This window comes from Drosophila elegans, unplaced genomic scaffold (assembly GCF_018152505.1).
Source record: "Drosophila elegans isolate 14027-0461.03 unplaced genomic scaffold, ASM1815250v1 contig_814, whole genome shotgun sequence".
Lineage (NCBI taxonomy): Eukaryota > Metazoa > Arthropoda > Insecta > Diptera > Drosophilidae > Drosophila > Drosophila elegans.
Genome location: NW_024546167.1, coordinates 20,082,500 through 20,104,175, shown reverse-complemented (window position 1 = coordinate 20,104,175; position 21,676 = coordinate 20,082,500). Strand labels below are relative to the sequence as shown.

General features: G+C 39.9%; 3 protein-coding genes across 4 annotated transcripts; 2 read left to right on the top strand and 1 right to left on the bottom strand.

Annotated features, from left to right (window-relative positions):
* The first annotated feature begins 48 nt into the window (after window positions 1-48).
* On the top strand, window positions 49-1,080 carry LOC108134691 (ryncolin-1-like). The gene is made up of 3 exons (XM_017255089.2): window positions 49-196; window positions 251-829; window positions 888-1,080. Exons 1-3 carry the CDS (start codon window positions 63-65, stop codon window positions 1,021-1,023), a joined length of 849 nt encoding a protein of 282 aa, XP_017110578.1. The 5' UTR covers window positions 49-62; the 3' UTR covers window positions 1,024-1,080.
* Window positions 1,081-2,059: 979 nt separating this feature from the next.
* Window positions 2,060-3,012, top strand: LOC108134705 (ryncolin-1-like). Its single transcript, XM_017255101.2, has 2 exons — window positions 2,060-2,193; window positions 2,252-3,012. Exons 1-2 carry the CDS (start codon window positions 2,060-2,062, stop codon window positions 2,835-2,837), a joined length of 720 nt encoding a protein of 239 aa, XP_017110590.1. The 3' UTR covers window positions 2,838-3,012.
* Window positions 3,013-3,693: 681 nt separating this feature from the next.
* Window positions 3,694-21,174, bottom strand: LOC108134737 (protein bark beetle). Of its 2 annotated transcripts, none has more exons than XM_017255155.1 (13): window positions 21,043-21,174; window positions 16,316-16,925; window positions 14,352-14,530; window positions 9,886-13,939; window positions 7,619-9,824; window positions 7,350-7,561; window positions 6,622-6,977; window positions 6,439-6,564; window positions 6,216-6,239; window positions 6,052-6,149; window positions 5,620-5,990; window positions 5,238-5,462; window positions 3,694-5,135 (listed from the first exon to the last, which is right to left on the bottom strand). In XM_017255155.1, the coding sequence occupies exons 2-13, from the start codon at window positions 16,799-16,801 to the stop codon at window positions 4,071-4,073; spliced, it is 9,402 nt and encodes a 3,133-aa protein (XP_017110644.1). In that variant the 5' UTR covers window positions 16,802-16,925; window positions 21,043-21,174; the 3' UTR covers window positions 3,694-4,070. The 2 variants fall into 2 exon arrangements, with proteins under 2 accessions (XP_017110644.1, XP_017110643.1); XM_017255154.2 differs by lacking the exon at window positions 21,043-21,174 and adding an exon at window positions 17,695-17,760.
* Between the last annotated feature and the right edge of the window lie 502 nt (window positions 21,175-21,676).

Here is a 21,676-nt window from a genome sequence, read left to right as displayed (position 1 = left end):
AATACTTTCGATTATCACTATTTAAAAATAGTTCTCAGTCTAAAAAAAGGTTAAGTGAAGTCATGTTGCTTCTCGGAATAATTTTTTCATTGTTATTTCAAAACTCCTTTGCCAGCCAAGATGGCAAGGAAGTTTGTACACTCCTATCGATGTGTAATAATATTGAAGCCATAAAATCAGAGCTGGTTGGTGTGCGGTAAATATTTAAATGTAACTTCTATTCCGGTTTTTAATCGGTATGAACCGATAGTGAGGAGCAAAGACGCCACGCAGATATTTTGGAGAGATTAGATAAAAAATTCGACCTCCTTCTTGGGAATTCATACCCCGCCAACTGCGCTGAGTCATCCAAGCATAATCTTTTGATTCGAGTGCCAGCGTACAGTGCGTACCCCTTTGAGGTGACCTGCGATCAGGAGAGTCATGGTGGAGGCTGGACTGTATTCCTGCGACGTAACGACGGTAGTCAGGAGTTTTTCCTCGAGTGGAAGGACTACAAAGAAGGGTTTGGCCTGCTGGAAAATGAGTTTTTCATGGGCCTAGACATACTGCACGCGATGACGGCATCGGAGCCGCAGGAACTTCTAGTTCTTCTAGAAGATTACGGAGGAATCCAGGCTTACGCGCTTTACGATAACTTTAGAGTTGGTCCGGAGTGTAATAATTATACTTTGGAGTCGGTGGGATCATTTTCTGGAGACGCCGGCGATTCGCTAACAACTCATGAGGGTATGCAGTTCAGCACTAAGGATCGCGATAACGACGTTTGGGATGGAAACTGTGCACTTAAATATACTGGAGCTTGGTGGTACCGTGATTGCCATTGGAGGTCAGTATTTCAATTTATGGCCTTGAACCTCAGCTTGAAATCTATTTTATCTTTTCAGCAATTTGTGTGGCACATATGGCAAGGATAAACCTGCTGTTGGTGTAATTTGGGAGACATTTGCCAGCTATTCTAACGTGATGAAACGTGCTGTAATGATGATGAGGCCGAAAACATATTCTCTAAAACAAAAATAAATTGTAAATTACAATCGTCATTGGGTAATAAAGTTTTTAAAAATATTTTGTAATTAAATTCATAATTTTATTTTTATGCTATTGCGTGTAATATATCCAATTTATGTTTAGTTGTAAAAAGAGTTTCGGCTACAAAGCATACTACTCTAAATCAAATTAAAATTAAAACAAAATAAATTAAATACAAATGGAGAGCCTTGGGTTGAAAAAAGTCAATTTTGGGTACTCCCCTTAAAGAAATTCGGCAAATGATAACATCTTAAATTGTGGTATTATCGGGCGATTCTTACTCATAATGAGGCAATTCAAGGAACAATACGACAAAACGGAAATCATTTTAAGATAAGGGTAATTTTGATTGGCAGTAATTTAAAAGTACTTAATTTTTAAAGAGCGCAATTAAAGCTATTATTACATACTTATTTTTTTTATAATTGCCACATTTTTGTTTGTTAATGAACCTAATAAAATAAAAATATTGAAAATATATAAGCGTAAATCTATTTATGTATAATTTAGATTTAATCGGTATTCAGAATATACAATTTAATTTAGACTACTGTTTCTTTCAGCGTAGGTTATTTAAAAGGTATTTAATTTTTTAGTTATGTGATAAAGATAAGAAAAAAAGAGATACAACACATAGAGTTAGTGTACCATTAATTCATGCACACTTTATTAGTTTTTTCTATGGGCACACAGTGCTACATTTAATTTGTACATACTATATTGTAATTTAATAAATATATTTATACTATTTTGAACAGTTCTTAAATTGTGACCATAAATGTTTAGGAATAACATAATAGATTGAATATCATTAATAGTTAAATTTGCAAAATTAAAATTGTTGTCTGTTTTAAGAAAAGCATTAAACATTTAATCGCTCAGTGTATGCTAACAGAATCTATTTAAACTTCTTGTGTCTCTCAAATCGGATAAGACAATATGAAATACTATACTTTAGATTAAGACACTATAAATAGGCGTCTCGTTTAATGTTTGTTGCCAGTTTTTAAAGAGCTAAAGTAAAGTTATGTTGCGTTTCGGAATTATATTTTCACTTCTAGTTTTGAGTACTTTAGCCATTGAAAATGGCACTGAAGATAGTACCCTATTGACAATATTTGATAATGTTCTAGCAACAAAATCTGAGGTGGCTGCTGTGCGGTAAATATTTAATGACTATTTAATTATAACCATGAGATTGGTTGTTTTTAAAAATTAGTGCAGAGCAAGCGCGCCAGGCAGCGATTTTGGAGGGCTTGAACCAAAACCTAAAAGCATTTGTGACCAATGAATATCCTGCCAACTGCGCCGAGTCATCAAACAGCAGCAATCCATTGATCCGTGTGCCCGGGTACAGTGCGTACCCCTTTGAGGTGACCTGCGATCAGGAGAGTCACGGTGGCGGTTGGACTGTGATTCTGCGACGAAGCGATGGAAGCCAGGACTTTTTCCTCGAATGGAAGGACTACAAGAAAGGGTTTGGCCGCCTGGACAGCGAGTTCTTCATCGGGCTGGACAAAATGCATGCGTTGACGGCAGCGGAGCCCCAGGAACTCCTGGTCCTGCTGGAGGATTTCAACGGCAACCAGGCCTACGTGCTGTACGACAACTTTAGCGTTGGTCCCGAGAGCAACAACTACACCCTGGAATCGGTGGGATCGTTTTCTGGAGATGCCGGCGACTCACTCACCTATCACTTGAACAGCCAGTTCAGCACCAAGGATCGCGACAACGGGATAACGAAAGGCGGCTGCGCAAATTATGCCAAAGGTGCATGGTGGTATTACAATTGCCTTGACAGGTAAGCCATTAATTTCTGCTATAAAATTATAAAAGTACAACATTTAGCACTTCACTGGTAAATAAAAACGTAGTTACTGCAAGTATCTTCAACTGAATTTAAACATATTTCGCTTAGATTTTTAACCGTGTCGGCTAAAGTTAATATTTAGCTTGACTTTTTTCGGAAGAAATATTAACAATTAAAAATTGAATTTAAAATGAATTTAAACAAATGGCTCCCATTTTAATTATAATATTTTATACATAAATTAAAATGTTTTATTATTAAATCATTCAATTTATTTTGCATTGAAATTAATATTATGTTATGATATTTAATTTAAGATTTAAATATAACTATTTGTAGTCAATATCCAGATATTTATTATTCATATTAGCTTACGTTTTTTTTGTCAGTGTATTTACCTGGTATTCGTGATCATTGAAAAATGTATCGCAATTTAATGATTTTTCTTTTAGTAATTTGTGTGGGTTATATGGCGAAAAATACGGCGTTGAAGGCATATATTGGTCGTCCTACCGAATCGGTGAATACACCTATGTGATGAAATATGCCGAAATGCTGATCAGGCCGAAATCTTTCTCTGACGCCTTTCTTTAATTTTACAATTAACTTTAAAAGAGAGAATACATTCATTTTGTTGAATATTGTTCATCTTTGTCTTAGTGATGTTATAAACAAAAACTTGTTCTACGAAAGATAAAAAAAAGAATAACTGTGCTTAATAAAGTCAAATTTTGGGAATGATTTGTGTCTCTCACCTTTTCGGTAAAGGTACTTTAAATTAAAATTCTTTTGGAGCGGTTTTACAAAAATTTTAATATTTTTATTAGCTCTTTTCTTCCCAAAAAAATCACTTTTTTCTATTAAACTTATTTATTTTATTTATCTGTTTATATACATCAACTTAGGACTAATTCGTTTCGGCAATAGTTAAACGTAGACTTAAAGCTAATGGATGGAATGATCTAAGTTTACCACAAAAATAAAAACAACGGGCGGGCGTGTTCGTCTCTCTTGGTCTCTCTCTATCGTAATCTCGATTCTAAAAAGTATACTTTTAAGGCAAACTAAAACTACTAAGCTATGATTCTGATTGAACTCGGAACGAAGCTGACAAAACAAATTTTTGATGGAGCTTGAAATGGAATGTTTTGTCATCTGGAAAGCACAATTTGTTCGCAACGAGCAGAAAGTGATTGTTAAATTAGAGTATGAATTGGTTGACGACTCTTCACATGGCTGTTTCCAGGGGTTGACTGTGACTCCGTCCGTTTGCCTGCAGGGGCTGCAGACCCCCCGCGCCACCGTCCCCATCGAAATCCGTCTCGAGCAGAGCTTCTGACTTGGAGCGATGATAGGGATTGGCCAGTGGTGAGGGGTTCGTCGGTGAGGACTCCTCCGAAGCCGTTTGGTAAACCGTCTTGGGACGTCCATGCGACGATCCATTCGTCGGTCCACCCGAGGGCGCCACTTTTGGTGCGGCCGGTGGTTGTGCCACTGGCCTGGGTGTACGGTAATGTGAGACTGGAGCTTTACTACTCCTCACGGCCGTATAGTACGAGTCCGGACGTCGCATATCCGTTGGCGTTGCCTGCTGCTGCTGCTGCAGCTGGCTGGGTACCGCAGGTGCCGGACGGTACAGTGAGGACTCCGTGGAGTAGTTGAACTGATCAAGCTTTTGATCGAAGGGCAGGGAATCGCCGCTGCTTCGGTGCGGCATAAAGCTGCTGTGGGAACTTCTCTGGTACTCGGGCAGATTCTGTTTCAATTCGCTGAGGAAGGCCAAGCCGGGCTGGCCACGCCTTCCGCCCGGTGTGCTACCCCCACCGCCTGCCTCTGTTCGCAGTGGCAGGGTACTGGCATTGCCATAATAATCGGAGCCACCCTCATCGATCTCCTGATCTGTGTGATGTATAATGGGCGTATCCTCGGCCACACTGGTGCTAATGGAATTGGCCCGAGTGCCTCCGCCGTAGGTGGAATTATCACGGAATCCCTCGTTTCGGTAGCTCAGCTCGAAGGCATCGGGCTCCAAGGCAGCTGCGGCAGCTCTGGCCCGATGTCCACTGGCCTTTGAGATGGTGGCCACCTTGTGACTCTGATGATCCTGGGCAGGCTGAACTGGTCTCAGGGCATTCTGATTCACATACTCATTGTAGTTTGGCTTTTGTTCGTAGCCCTCAAAACTGCCAGCCTCGGAGCTCAGCACACTCTTGTCCATAGAATCAATGGAGCCATTCGTCACCATCTGCTTGTAGTCCTGGCTCTTGGACAACGTTCCATTGCTGGACATGTTCTGGTTAACGATGAACCCAAAGTAACAACATAAAATGGAGTAAAAGTAAAGGTACAAATAAAATCAAAACTATGAAATAATAAAATCAAAAGCAAATCATACATAATTGGGTCTTCGGCGAAGGGAACCCTGCGGATCGATGCTGTTCAGGCTGCGCAAACTTTGGCGAATGCTGTTTCTTCGCTGGAGTCGTTGGGTATGACGGTGCTTTGATTTGGCAAACCAGCAGAAGGCCACCAGGATCAGCAGGATAATGGCAAGGACAAAGGCTGAGATAATACTGATGGCAAAGATGTCTGCACGCCACGAGAGAGGATCAATGATCACCTAAAAAAAAATATAAAAATTTATTAACAAGTGTTTCAATTTCTAACTAGTGCATTAAATAAATGATTCTCTTGTAGCACCAAGATGGTGCTATAAAGAATAAATAAATATAATGTAAAACATAAAAAATAAACAAAAAAATTTAAGATATTCTTACCCTAGGATCCATTTCGCATATGAAACCACGCTCTTTGCTGCAATCCTCCAGTTCGATTTCCCCGAACACAAAACTCGTGCAGCGTTCGATGTGATTGTAGTCCTGAATCCACACCTTGTCCGGATATTTCAAATGCCTCATCTGGCTTTGCAGATACCTCCATAACGTGGTCTTGTCCGTGCGAATGAATGGCATTGTGGAGTTCTCCGAGCGACAGAAATCTCGGGCCTCATGGAAAGTCATGGGAGCTCCCACATAGATGAAACAAGTGTCGTGAACTAGCGCCCAGCCTGGCGGACATTTGCCATCCAGGATAGTTTCATTGTTCATTTGGAAGGGCACGGCCAGGACCTCCAAAAGCATAGGATCATCTGTAAATTTTTTTAAATTATATTAAGTTTATCTTATCTATTTAATTATATAAAAACTTACCTGACTTATCTCTAATACGAGACTGAACTGAAATGGTATTATTATAGCTCCAATAGTTATGACGAGCATCAATCTTTGAGCTCCAGGTTTCAAAGGTCCTAGTTGAGGGTTAAAAAAAAATTGTATTAATATTGTTTTAGTTTAAGTTCAATATTTTATCTTACCTGTTTTCATAGTCAAAACTCAAACTACAGGAAGGAAAATTGTGGGAAATAGAAAAAAATATAGTAAGAAATTAGATTCCCATTAAGAGTTTAAAAGGGTGGTTTAGAAGACGAAATATTGGAACAATTGAAATAAAATAAACATGAAAAAGTCATACAAAAATGACTTGTTCTGGATTTTCTCTGTAGAGATTTTTTTTTAAATAACAGAAACAATATTTACATAGAATTGTTGACGGTAAGCAGCTCATAATCGTTTTCGTAGTTCTCGAAAATATTATCCACATATTGCTGACCCGCTGTTCCAGCCACAATTGTTGCTCTGGTCATCCAGTTGGTGGCAAAGTTCCTAAAAATCAGTAAAATTTAAATAAAGAAACTCATGTTTTGGTATTTTATGACCTACCTATAAAAACCATTGTGAGCCGTGGTCTGATAGATCTGCAGTCGCACCTTTTCGAAGCCAGAAACCTCCATGATTCTTCCGCCCACATTGCTGTGCACATAGTTATAGCTGAAGTTGGACACCACTTGGCACAATCGGATCACATCCTCATAGCCAGCCATATTCTGGGCAAAGTAATTGCGATAGAGCTCTACTTCCTGATACGGCGACGATTGCCGTCCTTCCACATACAAAGCGGGACGATTGCGATTCCTCATAAAGAGGTTGTGATGAACAAAGCCTCGAAGTGAAGTGGCTGAGCCACGAGAATCAGCCCGTATACGCAGGCCACCTTGATTTTCAGTGATCAGATTGTTCTGCAAATTTTTAAAAAGAAAATAATATTAACTACACTGGTACAGAACATATTAAGTCTAAGTAATTCAGTCTCAGTTCAATTATATTTATATAATTATAAGTTCATTTTTCATTTGACTATTTTGTAAAATGATTTTAATATCAAAAAATTAAATAAAAATGTATTAAACCTAAATGAAGTGCATTTATAAAATATATGACCCATTTTAAAATTAAATTTGTTTGCATATTTATTCAAATGTTTAATAATTTGCATCATGTTTAATATAATGACTTTTTTTTTTAAATTTTAAATACATGAAATATATTATTTTTAATGGCTATTTTTTATTTTTTTAGTGTATAAATTTAGTTTTTTCTTATCTACTTACCATAAAGTACAATGAATTCATGTTCTGCACATCCAAGTTCAAAGCTGAAGTGCATGTTGAAAAGTTGCCATACAATTGACGGCAATTCTTTTCTATCCGATTGCCAATCAAAGTCAAAGTGGGCGTGACCTCACCCGCAGAGGAATAGGAAACCGCCCCTTTCATAGCACCTGAGATGTGAGTATCTGTGATATTGTGCAAGGCATCGCGATCTGTAAATCCAAATTTAAGATTTAAAATAAATAAAATAGAAAAAAAGCGTAACTCACATTGACCCAAAGTGGAAATGGGCACTGTGACCACCTCGGCTATGAAACCATGTGTTTCGGGAGCTCCACTGGCCACCAACTGAAGGCTCATCGTTGGGCCCTTGGTCTTGAAGAACGACCTTTGGTTATCCGTATCAGATTCGATTTTACCCAGATAAGTGGCAGTCACATTGTAGATGTCACCATCGAACAGCCTTATGAAATCGGTTCTGCCATATAGCTTGGAGTGATTGAACAGATTGGATTGTAGCAACCTAAAACCAATTGGTTTGGCTCGGAAAGCTGAGGTAAATATCTTCACACAGTTCACTGGATTATTGTCGTATTTGTAGTAAATCAGCATGCGCTCTTCAATGGTCAGCACCTTTTGGGGATCGCATATGTCCACCAGGGAGAAAAGCTTATACGGCAGATCCAATTTCTTGAGCGGTGAAAAACTAGATTCATCGCTGTCGCGACCTTCGCCACTCAAAGACACAATGCTTATGCCAGAGCCCAGTGTTTTGTTGATATTCAAATGATTCAAATTCAATTTACCACTGGGAGCTATCAGATTTATGCCATGATTAGCCGAGTTCTCAATGCTCACCGAGGTTATGGTTGGATTCTTGTGTATGGCCTGAATGGCAGCTGCCTTGTGATTATGCAACATTCCAGCCTGTTCGATATTTACGAACTCCAACTGACTTTCCCTCAAGGGCAATCGCGCATGAGATCTTGTATTGTGCAAACGATGTTCGTACTGGATTTCCTCGAACTTTGAGTTGGCGAATCTAATGCCGCCCCAATAGACTTCATCGTCGGCGAGGCTATTGCAGCTCACGAAGACGAAAACATCATCCCAACGGCACTCGTGTCGATGTCCATAGAGTTGACCATTCAGACGCTCCGCACAGTCCTCCATTCGGTCCTCATCACCTCGGCACTCCAGTGGCTGAACCCACGACCAAATTCGTGTCAGTGAATTGGTGTGGAACTCTATCCTGCGATCGTGGCCATAGTAAACATTCAGCGGATCGTAGCCCAGTTCGCGGCAAACAACTTGGGCATTTCGCTCCGTGAATCTGCTGTCGCAAATGGGCACCCACTGAAGAGTGGTGTGATTGAAGTACTCCAGGAATCCCTCATTCAAGCCGAACAAGCCATCGGCATCTCCCGTGCAGTTATTGGCACTGGTGCAAAGTCTTATGGAATCGAATTCGGTTAGCGGAGCACTCATGTCCTCCAAAGCGCGCTTCTTGGGTTGAGCATCTATCAGGGATTCCCTGGTGGCATTCCTAAACGGTCTCATTACAATGGGTGATTCCTTGTAGCCAATGGCCACCAGGGTACCCAAAACCAATATGCCCACATTGGGCTCAAATTCCATTGTTACGCCATGGTTTATGGTCAATGTTTTGCCAGGCATCACTGTTATGTCAGAGGATATGTAGTAGGGTGTAGTTTGCTTCTTCAACACCAAATCCTTGTACACCCTGCCACCTCTGTAGGTTGTCAAGTCGATCTCCTGATCCTGATTAAAGGGCACCACCACCGACACACTGGCATCATAACTATCTTCGATGAGAAAAGGTTGATATATCACATCCGCATGATCGTTCCAATTGTCAAAGTCGAAGATCTTGGCCTCTATGAACGCAGTATCCTTGGTGCCCCACCAGTTCTCTCTGGCCTCAAAGTAGTTATTCAATCTGGCCGATCTCACGCCTGCCACCAGATTATAGTCCATTTCGTTTTCGGCTATAAGATTGCGATAGAGTCGCACATTCTGCACACCATCCAGTCGAATCACTGCGGTGGGTATCTTGTGCTGCTTTCTTATTCTCCTGGCAGCTTTCATATACTGGTTTCTATAGTTCGCCGTCATGGTCACAATGTTATTACCCTTGAAGCTATTAAATTCAATGCTGGCCGGTACTTGTCCAATAATTTCACTAAGGGAATCCGCCTTGAAGAGCAGCACAAACCTGGCATTATTCGACTCGAAGCGATTGTTGTCGAAACGAAGCCGTTTTTCCATTCCATCGAGGGAAATCAGAGCTCCCGGGCAATTGTTCTCTCTGAAAACATTGGAGGTTATATTAAAGACCGTATAGTGTCCAGAAATGGAGATGCGGAAGTCGCGATTTCTTTGCCAAGTGCTGTTGCCAAAGTAAATAGAGTGTGTGAAGTTCTCGTTGTATTGCCAGACATAGGGTAAAGCCACCTAAAAAAAAAAAAGAAAATAAAAATAAATAAATAAAAAAAAAATAAAATACTGATCTTACCTGAAAACCTCCATGAGTATTCTGCTCCACAGTGGTATCCTGTATCACGTAATGGAAAAGATTGTTGGAGGAACGCAGATCCTTGGACATCTGTCGTATGCCATGTCCATTTTGGGTAATCAGTGAACCATTTACATGAAGGGTTATCTCCGATAGATTACTGGAGATCACATCCCAGAATGGCGACCTAATGAGAACCGCCTCTCGTTCGTTGTAACTCAACTCAGAGTTGATCAACTTAATTGATTCGTTGGCCTTCCTCAAGTACAATTCCCCGTTGTCGCCTATGTAGCGATTGTAGTAGATACCCGTAATACCCCTTAGATTTTTCTGAATCTTCGTTGATCGTATGGTTAAAGTGGGCACAGCTCCGCTGACTATGCGGTTTCTGATATTCTGAACTGGAGCCGTGACAGTACTCAACATCAGAACAGCTCCTCCCAGAGCCTGTAAGCCACTCTCGTAGTAGATTATAATGCCATAACTGCTGCTGGTGGCGGGGAATACATTTAAATCCCTCTTAACCTGCCACAAATCACTCCTTATGTTCTCTGTTCTGGCATTCAGTATGTTAATGCTCTCTGTGGACAGATTGTGTATGGGATTCAGGAGCTGTATGCCAATGACATAGCCGGCTGGGCACTGAACCACAATTTTCCTACTAATACTTTGTCCGAGTATCTCTTCAGTGCGAATATACTTGTGTTCGAAGGTGCCCAAATCAATGTTGCTTATTTCGTGGGGCAAAACATAGGGATCGTAGTCGGTGTCGTAGGCGTTGAAGTCCCTGGCCATGTTAAACCAACCACCGATTTCCTTTTGATCCAAGGCAGATATCACAGCATCATGGGAAACACCACTGCCCTTGTTGTCCTTAATAATCGATCCTGACACTCTAAAGTCCAGCTGCTTTAGACTAATGCCACTGCCGCCATTGCCAGAGAACTCGGAGTTCTTGATGTTGTTCACCGACTTGCCGGCATAGATGTCGGAGTACACGATGCCCAGGCCATCTTGCAGATTGTTAACCACCCGCACGTTCTCCAAATTGTGACGGGCATGGTCCATTTGAACGGCCGGCTTGAAGGCATTGGTGGTGTAGTCGAACAGTCCGGCCTTTTCCACGGTCACATACTGCAAGTCGGCTCTTTCGGCCAGCATGCTGAACCTCACGCCAGCCCAAGCACCCTCATAGCAACGCAGACCCACATCGTTTTCGTGACTGCAAGTGTTTTCGAAATCATATTCGGCTCGACACTTGGTTAGATCTCGATCCTGCAGCGTACACCGAACACTGGCCATTAGAATGTCCTCGGAAGTGCCGGCACTTGGCAGCTGCGAGCGTAGCAATCGCCAGTCTTGGGGGTTTAGCGAGTATCCCAACTGATGACAGACCAAAGCTGCGTTCAGGACATTCCAGCCGTAGTCGCAGACCGTGCCCCATCGACCCTTTAGATAGACCTGAAGCCTGCCCTCATTGGCGCCGGTGCCACCAACCAGGCGAACTGGCACTCTGGGCACTCCATCCGAGGGAATCACCTCCGTTTCCATATCTATGGCCTCCGTTTCGCTGTCCAAATCGATGGTCTCCGTGTCATTATGCTCGTTAATTATAGTTTCCCTTTTCAGGGTGAAAAGTATGTCATCGGGTCGGCGTCCTCTGGCCTCCAGTTTGCCAGCCACCATCATGCCCACACTGGGTTCAAACTTAAGAGTGGTGCCTGGCTGGAGTATGAGTTTACCACCAGGTCGAATATTGATATCCTTGGTCACCGTGTAGGTTCCTGCCGGCACCATATCCTGACCATCCACCTCGCCACCTATGATATCGCTGCCCTCGTGGAAAAATCGAGGAACCACTGTGGAAACTGTGATCATGGCCGTGGATCCAGGGTTCGAGCTGTGCAGCAAGTAGGGTATATAGCTGATCTTGGCCAGATTATAGCGATCGTTGCGATGGAACAGCCGTGCGTATATCTTACTCTCGTCCGTGTGCCCCAGCCAATTACAAGTGGCATTGATGATCTTGCTTTGATCTGTGAGTTGCGAGCCAATTTCGTACATGGAATCCAGATTGTGCAGGATATTTCTGAATATGTCTATGTTACTGGAACCCACAACAACGGGTGCAGCCACTCGAGATCGGGGATTCAGACGACCAGCGCCATCTGATCCCTCAGAGCCCGCTATTAGAGGTCCAAAAGCCTCGGTTATATTGTTTCCCCTTACAAAGTTCCTTGTAAACAGAATATACTGAACTTCAGCTCTACTATAGGGGGATAGACCCAAAGAAACGACATGAACGCCACTGTTTCGCATAAAGTAGTTACTCTGTATAATCAGTTTGACAGGGAAGAAGTTAAACTCCGGATATATGTAGTCGTTGTTGATGAACAGACAGCCATAGGAGCCAAAGCGAAACATATTGTACTCGATTCTTCCCTGTAGATTCAAGGCGGGACTTAGATTAATGGAGTTTGCCTGTGAGTATTTGAATTGATTGTGACCCAATTGCAGTTGCATATTGGGCTTGCCATTGGCAGTGGCCTGGTAACAGGATTCAATGAAGACATCGTTCTGTTGGCTGCCATTGAAACTGTTTCCCGTGATGTTCACCCAAATGGGTCGACAGAAGTTGCCATGGAATACGCCAGTCTCTAGATTTCCACCGATCTGTGAGTACTCCACCACGCTGGTTTGATTGAATGGTATGTACTCCATGTAGTTGACATCCGAAGTGTGATTCAGCCAAGTGGCTATACCATAACCTTTGTTGGCATTTACAGCCGATCTGGAGATGTTACGATTGCCACCATAATAGGTGATATTGACACCAGCTCCGTTGTTGAAACTTATATTCGAACTGGTTATGTTCACATCTCCAGCTCCACTGGTGACATGAACCCCGGCCACATGACCGTTTCCTGAGACCGAACTACTGTGCACATGGAGCTTAGATCTTATATTATCAATGGCCACGCCACGACCTCCATTGTCTTCCACCGTGGATTGGGCTATCTTGAGGTCATAGGCCACCGAGTCACCGGATGTCATCCTGAAGAAACCATTCAATTCCTGCCTGGCATCTGCCCGTATCCTCACAAACATTTTCTCCCTCGTAGAGGTCACACTTTGGGGTCTCGTGTAATTCCTGGCCTTCCACTCAAACAACAAACGATCGTTTGTCGAGGCTCCATCATAGATTTCCACAGTGGCCGTTTCGTTTTGCATTAGCACAAAGTGCTCGAAATGGAGGGTTAGTAGGTATCCAGGTCTTGTGAAGAAATACTTGCCACACTCTTTGGCCGACCCCGCATAGTATTTTTGGGTAAAAGACAGCGAGATGGGATAGGTTTGCCCCGAAGTTGTGGGCAGTGTGCAAAAGTCATATATGCTGGCACGATCTTTTCTCTCAGTGCCCCTTAAATCGTGACCCACATATTTGACACCATCGCCGGCATTGTCAACGATGGAACAGCCATCCAATTGCACTGCACCCTGACTTGAGTTGACGAAAACCCCGATGCCATTGCATTTGCGTACGGTGACGTTTTGCAACTGGAATCCTGCCCAGGGTCGTGTGCTATTGAATCCAGTGTAGGCCGAATGACTGATCACCACATGCTCCATTTGGGGCGGCAATCCCTGGACTTCCACCGCCGATTTGGCACTGAAGCCAGCTCCACTGCCTGCCCTTATGATGTCCACGTATTTGAGCCGAGATTCCGATTGGGCCGCATAAACTATATTATCTCTGCCCAGAGCCTTTGTGGATGGCGCATTGTCGAAGTAAATGCCACGCCAGTGACCCAGGGGTTCCGAGTGCACAGGCAAACACTGGATACCCAGATCATTGTGATAATCGCAGGCACCAGCTCCCATTTGCCTGGAGGTCCAAGTGCAATCCTGCAGTTTATTTTCGCCGCCTCTGCACTTGGGCTGCTCGTACAGAAGTCGAGGGTAATATCCTGCCGTTCGCTCCACCCAGTTCCAAAAGCGACCGCCCCTGTAGCCCAGTTGTTTACAGGCCACTCCATAATCCGCCAAAGTCCAACTGTTGGGGGAAAATGCATTTTAATAATTTATAACATTTTTCAGGCCTTCACTGGTACAAAAGTGGAGTAGTAAATGACAATTCAAAATTATTAAATTGCCTGATTTAATATCCATTATTTGTATGCTGAATATATTAAATTTGAATTAGTAAATGCATTTTATTTAAGTTTAATATGGCTTAAATTAAATCGAAATTTTATATATTAATAGCAGGCAAATGAAAATTTTTAGAAGATGTTCTTTTCATATTTTAAATAACCAAAAATCAAAGATAAAAATATTTAAATTACATATTTTGAAAAAAATCAAACAAAATTTAATAATTCCATATTTCAAATCGAAAACTGAGTATGAAATACTGAAATATACTACGTTTTTTTTAACAGTGTTTACGAATATAAGACACCTACTTTCTCGAATTGGAGCAAACGGATCGCCAAGCTCCTTTGTGGAAAAGCTGCAGTCTTCCTTCGACTGGAGTGGGTCCATCCACTAGTCTAATGCCCTTTTCTTGGTCATCGGGCAGTTCCAATTTGTAGTTCGCAGTGTTACTTTGGGACTTCAGAACAATCCTGGAGGTTGGCGTGCCCTAAAGAAATTTTATTCAAAAACTTTTATTATGGGCAGAAGAAAAATCCCAAAATGCAATATTTATTGTACACATCTATATATAAATAATTGATAAGCCCATAGATTAATATTGAGAGATGATCTTATCACCGGAAGTCGAATTATAATATCTCACAGTTATTAAAAATTGATGGAGCAACATATATTGACAAATATACAAAGCTGATCTAATTAATTAATTCAGGCTACAATAAATCAGTTGCCTCCATTTGTTCTATTGAATATAACACAAACTCCTTTTTAGAAAACTAACTACAATTTGAATCAAAAATGTTAGTTTTTAAAAATAGTAAGAAATTCAAGATTAAAAATGACTTCATTATTTTTCAGTGAGCCAATTTTCCCCATCTGCACTTTTCTTTTGAGTTCATACATTTTACTTCGGCTTTGTTTCTCTCACGTAGCATGCAATTATTTTTGTTTTCAATTATGATATCTTCTCGCCACTTGGCCTTCGTTTGCCAATGAAAACCGACATGAAGAATACATAGTATATCATTTTCAAACCAATTGGGGCATCAATTAACACCTATGCTACAAATATCTACTGTTGAAAAGTCGCCCACTCCCGCAAAACACTTTTTATTTAATTAACAGCAAGCCGTTGTGAACTCTTAACCCTTGAGATCCCATGACTCAAAATGGTGTTTTGCATATCCCCAAAAAAGAAAAAAAAAGACAAGTGTGAAATAAACATGTAGAGGGCTTAGAATTGGCTTAAGAGTTTGACAAAGCTAATTTAATCATTTCCCTTTCGGTCTGTGTGGAATTGTCAATTATGCGACTCCGACATTCACTTAAATCTAATTAACCCACGCTGACCCCTTGACCGCTGAATAAGTGACTATAGGAGTAAAGATCTGAGCGGAACATGCAAAGTGCAGGGCATAATTGAGAGGAAGTCAACTGAACTTGGCTGACCCAATTATGGGGTTAAAGATTGATCAGGCCCTAACCTACCACTATATACCATACAAAGTATTATGCCCTCCTCCATATGGATTTTAAGTTATGCTGAAATGTATACAGAGTGTAGTATCTCCCCTCCTCAATGATGTGTAAATCAGACAGTCGCAATCTTATCGCTGCTATAAAGTCAACAATGAGAGAACTTCGGTACAAAACTTTTGTATGGGGCTTATCTATCAGTAAGATTACTCATGGTGGACCCTCGACAACTGATAGCAACAGGTGCCGCTTAATCATTCGCAAAACGCCTACAGGTGTAGGCAAACAATAAGTGATTCAATTATGTAGTTACCCTGTATATGTAGCATGTCGCAATTTAAACCTCTTAAAGCCTTTAGTGAATTAAATAAATATAATATTTTCAACATTTTAAAAACTAATTTCGCTTCATGATATCATTCCCTTCATTGAAAACAAGGTTTTCGTAATTAGTAATCACATATTAATTTACCAAATGCATATAAACAAAGTCAACTGAATTCTATAAAGAATGTCTTTTAAGCTTATTTCCTAATTTTTTTAAAAACGTATATAATTTGCTTAGGACTTTTTATGTGAAAAAAAAGTGTTAGGCCTAGGTTACTTAAATGCATTTTTTACACAATGTGGTGTATTTACTAAAATTTTCAAAACTAACATTCATTTAACTTTAATTTTGCACCCCAGTTCTTGGTAATCCAACCATTTAAGGTTTCACGTCCGTCAATCATACTCAAGTTACTACTTTTCTTGGGCCCCATAATGAATTTTCCCCAATGGGTTTTTCTCCACTTACCACCGCCTGCAGGACGCCGCTGATTTTGAGTCCTTTGGTGGGGGCAAATTCGATGGTAACACCCGGTTCGATGGTCAGTCGGGCTCCCCTCAAGACCTCGAGGTCCTCGCGTGCCAAATAAGGACTCTCGCTGCGCCGAAGGATACGTTCGCTGAGGATTTCGCCGCCTTGAAGTTCAGTGTACGAGACGGATGACGTCATCGGGGAAGTTTGTGATGTTTGTGGCGCCACAGTGACGTCTGCGCCGGAATGTCGGGTTGCTGGCAAAAGTTGGGTGGCGCCATCGAGACTGGCGAACTCGATATCATTATCCTGCAGCAGTTCCGCCTCCTTGGAGTCCACCGTTGGTGGATTTTCCTGGCCCTCTGCCAAGTGGGTCGAAAAAATCAGCGTTACGACCGCCCATAAACATATGGTGGCCCATTTTGGATCCCTGGTTTCCTTGCTTTTTCGTTGGCAGTTGGTTTTATATCGTTGCAGCTTCATTTGTGCATCGTTTTCGTATCACTTTTCGTTGTCGTTAAATTTGGTTTACTTTGCTTTCAATTAATTACTTCACTAGGGGCATTAATTACACTTTCGCCATGGCAGTTTCGTGATTATTAAACAGCTGGATATGGGAAATGGATTGGAAATAGAAATCAATTATAGTTAAGCTCAGATTTATGGGATTTTTGTAGTTTATTTAATTTATTTGATTTTTAAGTTATGTTTTGTGTGTTGTAATTCCTTTATCAGTCAAATTTCGAGTAAATATTTCACATATATTTTCGATTTAATTTTCTAATTCTTAGTTGATATGAAAAAACATTAAGAATTTATTTTATAATCACTTGGTTGAAATTATATAATTTTTTGTAATTTTCTTTAAGTTTTAAGCGTTTATTCACGTATTTAGCTCCTTGAATTAATCAAAGCTTTCCGTGTTTTAACTATTGCTTTTTTCAGTCACTTTGATGTTGTTGGTAACAAATTTATTTTTTTTAATGTTGTTATCAAATTATTAAACACTTGTAAAAGCTTTCAAAAAACTTTAAGCAAGATTTTCCGATGTGATTAATTTTTTCGGTTCACAATACTTTTCACTTGTTGTCCAAGGTAAATTGAATTTTTTTCAACACTTTTTCATGCTTTTAACACACTTTTCACTTATTGTTCACCTATTGTTTGTTATTTTCAACACCAGAACCTCAAATATCTTGAAATTTCCCAACAGAAACATGAGAATTTCGTTGGGTTTCATTGTTAACAAATTTTTCTGATAAGCCGCTAGAAGAACGGGCCCAAAAAAACCGAATAACCAACAACAGAACTCCTACCAAAATACAAACTCACACACACACACACAAGTATCAGCTTTTGGATTTTTCTTGTCTAACCTTTTTCTATTTTTCCTATACAAAACACGTCCATACGCAAAGAACCGTTAGCAACGAATGAAAAATAGAGAGGGTTTAGTATGTTGTACTACCCACCGAAAGAGTGAGAGAGGGCGACATAAAAGAGCGGTTATGCGAAAGAGAGAGATAAAGAAAGGAGGCAAACAAACAACAATATGTATGTTAAATATTGGGGAGTTGTTGCTGGAATTCCCCCACTTTAGTAAAATAACTGTAAAAGTGTAGGCATTTCATTCATTCCAAAAGAGAGCGAGCGGAAGAGAGGGAGAGCAAGAGAGCGACGCACGCACCGTAAGTTCGTGTTTATTTTATCACAAGTTTTCTTTATTTTTCCTTCGGTTACGTGTGCGTAGTAAGAAGAGAGAAGAAAGCATTTCCACCTTCGACTTATGGTCTTAACCAAAACTTTCGCCCCACCCTCACTTTACACGCAGCGAAATTATACCTAATGAGGATCACTTAAATAAATTACACAAACTAACAAAAAATTACTAACGATAAGTTGATTGAAGCCAGAATTTTTGATTATATATAAAATTCTTTTTAATAAGATTTCTTTTTATCACCAAAAAAATTGTACATATTCCAAACCCATAAGCAAGGTTTTTATCAGCTTTCCAAAATCGTACACATAGTTTGAATCAGCCCCCCAATATTTACTGTTTCTTATGAAAAAACAAACATGCACTTAGAGAAAAAATATGTATAATGGCAACTATAAGTTAATTTTTAAAACATATGAAAACATAAATTTAAACACTAACACTAATACCCAATAATGTTATGCTTGCTATATCTATATATCTCTATCTTCAATATAAGTTTTCCTGCATTTGTTCTAGAATTGTTTTGAGTGCACCCCCAACATTCTTGATAACCAGCATTTTAAATTTATCGAATATGCAAAGTATCTTTATGGGGAGAGGGTTTCGAACGGGGGGGGAGCAGGGGGCATCGGTGCGTGTGTGGATTGTATCTTGTAGCTGACGGTCGATGGATGTGACTCAACTGCAACGCTGGTTGTTGTTTTTGTGGTTGCCGTGACTGCATTTTGAAGTGCATTCAAAAGTTTATTGTCTGCCTTTTTATGGGTTTATTAACTTTAGTTTGGTTCGGTTTGCGCTTTGTCATTTTCCGTTTTTTATAAGATAGGCCTCTTCTATGTAATTTTATAAGCTGAGCTATTTAAGGCTTAAAATATTATTACTAAAGTTTGTAAAAAGTCATAAATATAAAATTGGAATACGTGCTCAATTGTCATTTTCTTTGTTTCTATATCGAAGAAAATCCCAAAAAAAGGATTAAATTAACTTAAAAAAATTAAATTGATTAGATAAGGAAGATAAGAAATAGAAGGCGAAGTTATTCATTACCAAAGAGCAATCGTTCAACTATTCAATAATTCTATAAGCTGATTAAAATTGTCTTGATAAAAATGTTCTAAATTCTAATTTTAAACTAATTCCGGCAACTTTTTAAGCCAAATCTCTTCATTTCAATTCTCACAATCGAGTTCTACTTTTATCTGGGCTTTCTCTCAATGGTTCAGTGAAGTGAAAGGGTTTCCCGCTGTGCAGTTGTTTTTTGGTCAATTTTACAGCAATTTAATTTAGTTTCCGTTCTACCAAAGAGTTCAACAACCCGATGAAGTAAAATTGTTGGAATAATGCCAATTTTCTAACCAATTTTATGGTCGTTTGAGGTCTTGTTATTGTCCAATTTATTTGGATGCAAATAGTTCGGATTTGTTAGTCATATGCCGGCTTCAATGATCTCGCATGACTAATACAACCCACTACTAATATAAAAGTATTCCTCTTCGCTTCTCAACGTATCTCACAGACGATCATTGATGATGCTCACCGCACTAAAATGTTAATTAGCTTGACCAGCAAGCTTTGCATTCCCATTATCTTTGCACTTTATGGGTATTCACGTAATTGAAGTATTTTGTTTTTTATTTAAATTATTTTTTTTTAAACTATTATTAAACAACAGTATCTTGTAAGTATATAAAAAAAGGTTCAAAATGATATTTTATTTAGGAAATGTTGGGACAAATTTAAACTCAACTTGCACAGCATAACAGCAGATATATTGTTAAAAACTAATTTTAAATCAATTATAATAATAACTCTCTTGAGCAAATTGCCGTAAATAAAATAAAATTTTAAGCAATTATTAAGTGCAAGCAAACCCTGAAGTACTGGGTATTGTTTAGTCTTTCAACTTGTTGCTTTATCTTTTACTTTTATCACTGGATTTAATAATGCACCGGGAATATCGTTTTGTCTTTGTTTTGCCTTTTCTTATCTACGCCAAATGATTGATAATACGCCACTTCCTTTTACGTATGCGAAAATGTTCTTTTAATTCACTTTTTCCACGTTTTCTTTTTATTACCGACTTTGTGTAACCAGAATGGCAACGCGTCATCGGCTTCTAAATTCAATTGCCAGTCGAATGACTAATGCGGAACGGAAGTAACAGAGGAACTACGACAGGAACTGGTGGATAGGGAACAACCTGTCTATAAGGAGGGGATGCAAAAACAAGTGCAACCAACGTTGCGGCTCGCTGAACGCATCAGCTCAAAAGTTGCAGTTGCAGTTTATTGGCCACAAACGAATGCGAACACAAAATAAAGGTAAAATTGCCATAGATGGGGCAATTAGTTGCTGCCAAGAAAGCGTGCAAAAATAGCAACCAACAGAGCAACAGGTAACAGAATTTTCGGATCCAATCTTTATACTTCGGTGATTTTCTTTTAGCTCAAAAAAATTATTAGAAAAATGTACTGCTCTAAAGAAGTACCAAAAGTCATACAAATTTGTTTTATTTATATTATTTCTTCAAGTTAGGGAAAGGTTCAAACTAAATCTTTCCTGGTTAAATTAAAAATCAAAGTAACATTATTTGCTTTTATCATAAATCGGTCATATATGTTATCATTGAAAGAACCTATTTTTAAGTGGAACATTTTTACAAATATGATTCTTCCACTCCAGAAGTCTATCTCTTTTAAGCCGTAACTTAATGCGCGTCTTGTATGTTTTCTTTGTGTACTCCACTTGGTTTTGCACAGGTATTGGTGTGTTTGGTAATACTTTTTTTGGTGCTACCACCAACACAACCTCACTTTTTGGCCCAAAAGCTTTGGCTTTTCACTCTTTTTCGGTTTAAAATATCTTGTATAGCCACTACTTTATTGAAGATATTTGGTTATATCTTAGAAGATGTTATTTCACACGTTTCAGAATAGATTTGTTAGCTTTTTAAAGGCGACGCTTTTTGCATTTAAGGCGCGGTCAGCCAGCGATCACTCACACTGTGAAGAACCGACTGTACGTATACGTGACAGCCAAGAGAAAAAACAACAAAGCACCGTTGAGATCAATATGTTACTACTGCCAAGCGTTATTTTTTCCCGGTTTCAAGCGCACACGTCCAACATCGAACACCTTGTGAACCGAACTGGGGAATGGAATACTCAAACTCTGAATAAAAACCGAACGTTGAGCGGCACTGAGCGCATTGAGTTCGCCAGAGAGTGGCTAACCGTCATTCAAAGTGGCCAAGTAAGCCCATCTGGCATAAGTTAAAAGCCCGGAGAAGCTTTGGTTGACTCTCAAACGTCACTCTCTCAGTTACCTTGGCCGAAATGCCGAAAGTGGCCAGTGCAGTGGCCAAAAGCTTCGCGCTCCAGCCACAAAACAGAGTTGGTTACTTGACCTGTTGCTGTTGGTTACCGGTTAACAGAAGGCGATCTTGTGGGTGGCTTGTGGATCTGTTAAACCACAGTCAAATGTTACAAAAGTTCGGAATTGGCTTTTATATCAAGGAATTAAAGATTTTCATGGTTTGTATTATAATTACATAATATTGTATATAGCTTTGGGTTCCAGTCTCAAAATAAAGTTGCTTACTTGTTCCTGTTTTGAATATGGTTTGAATTTATTAT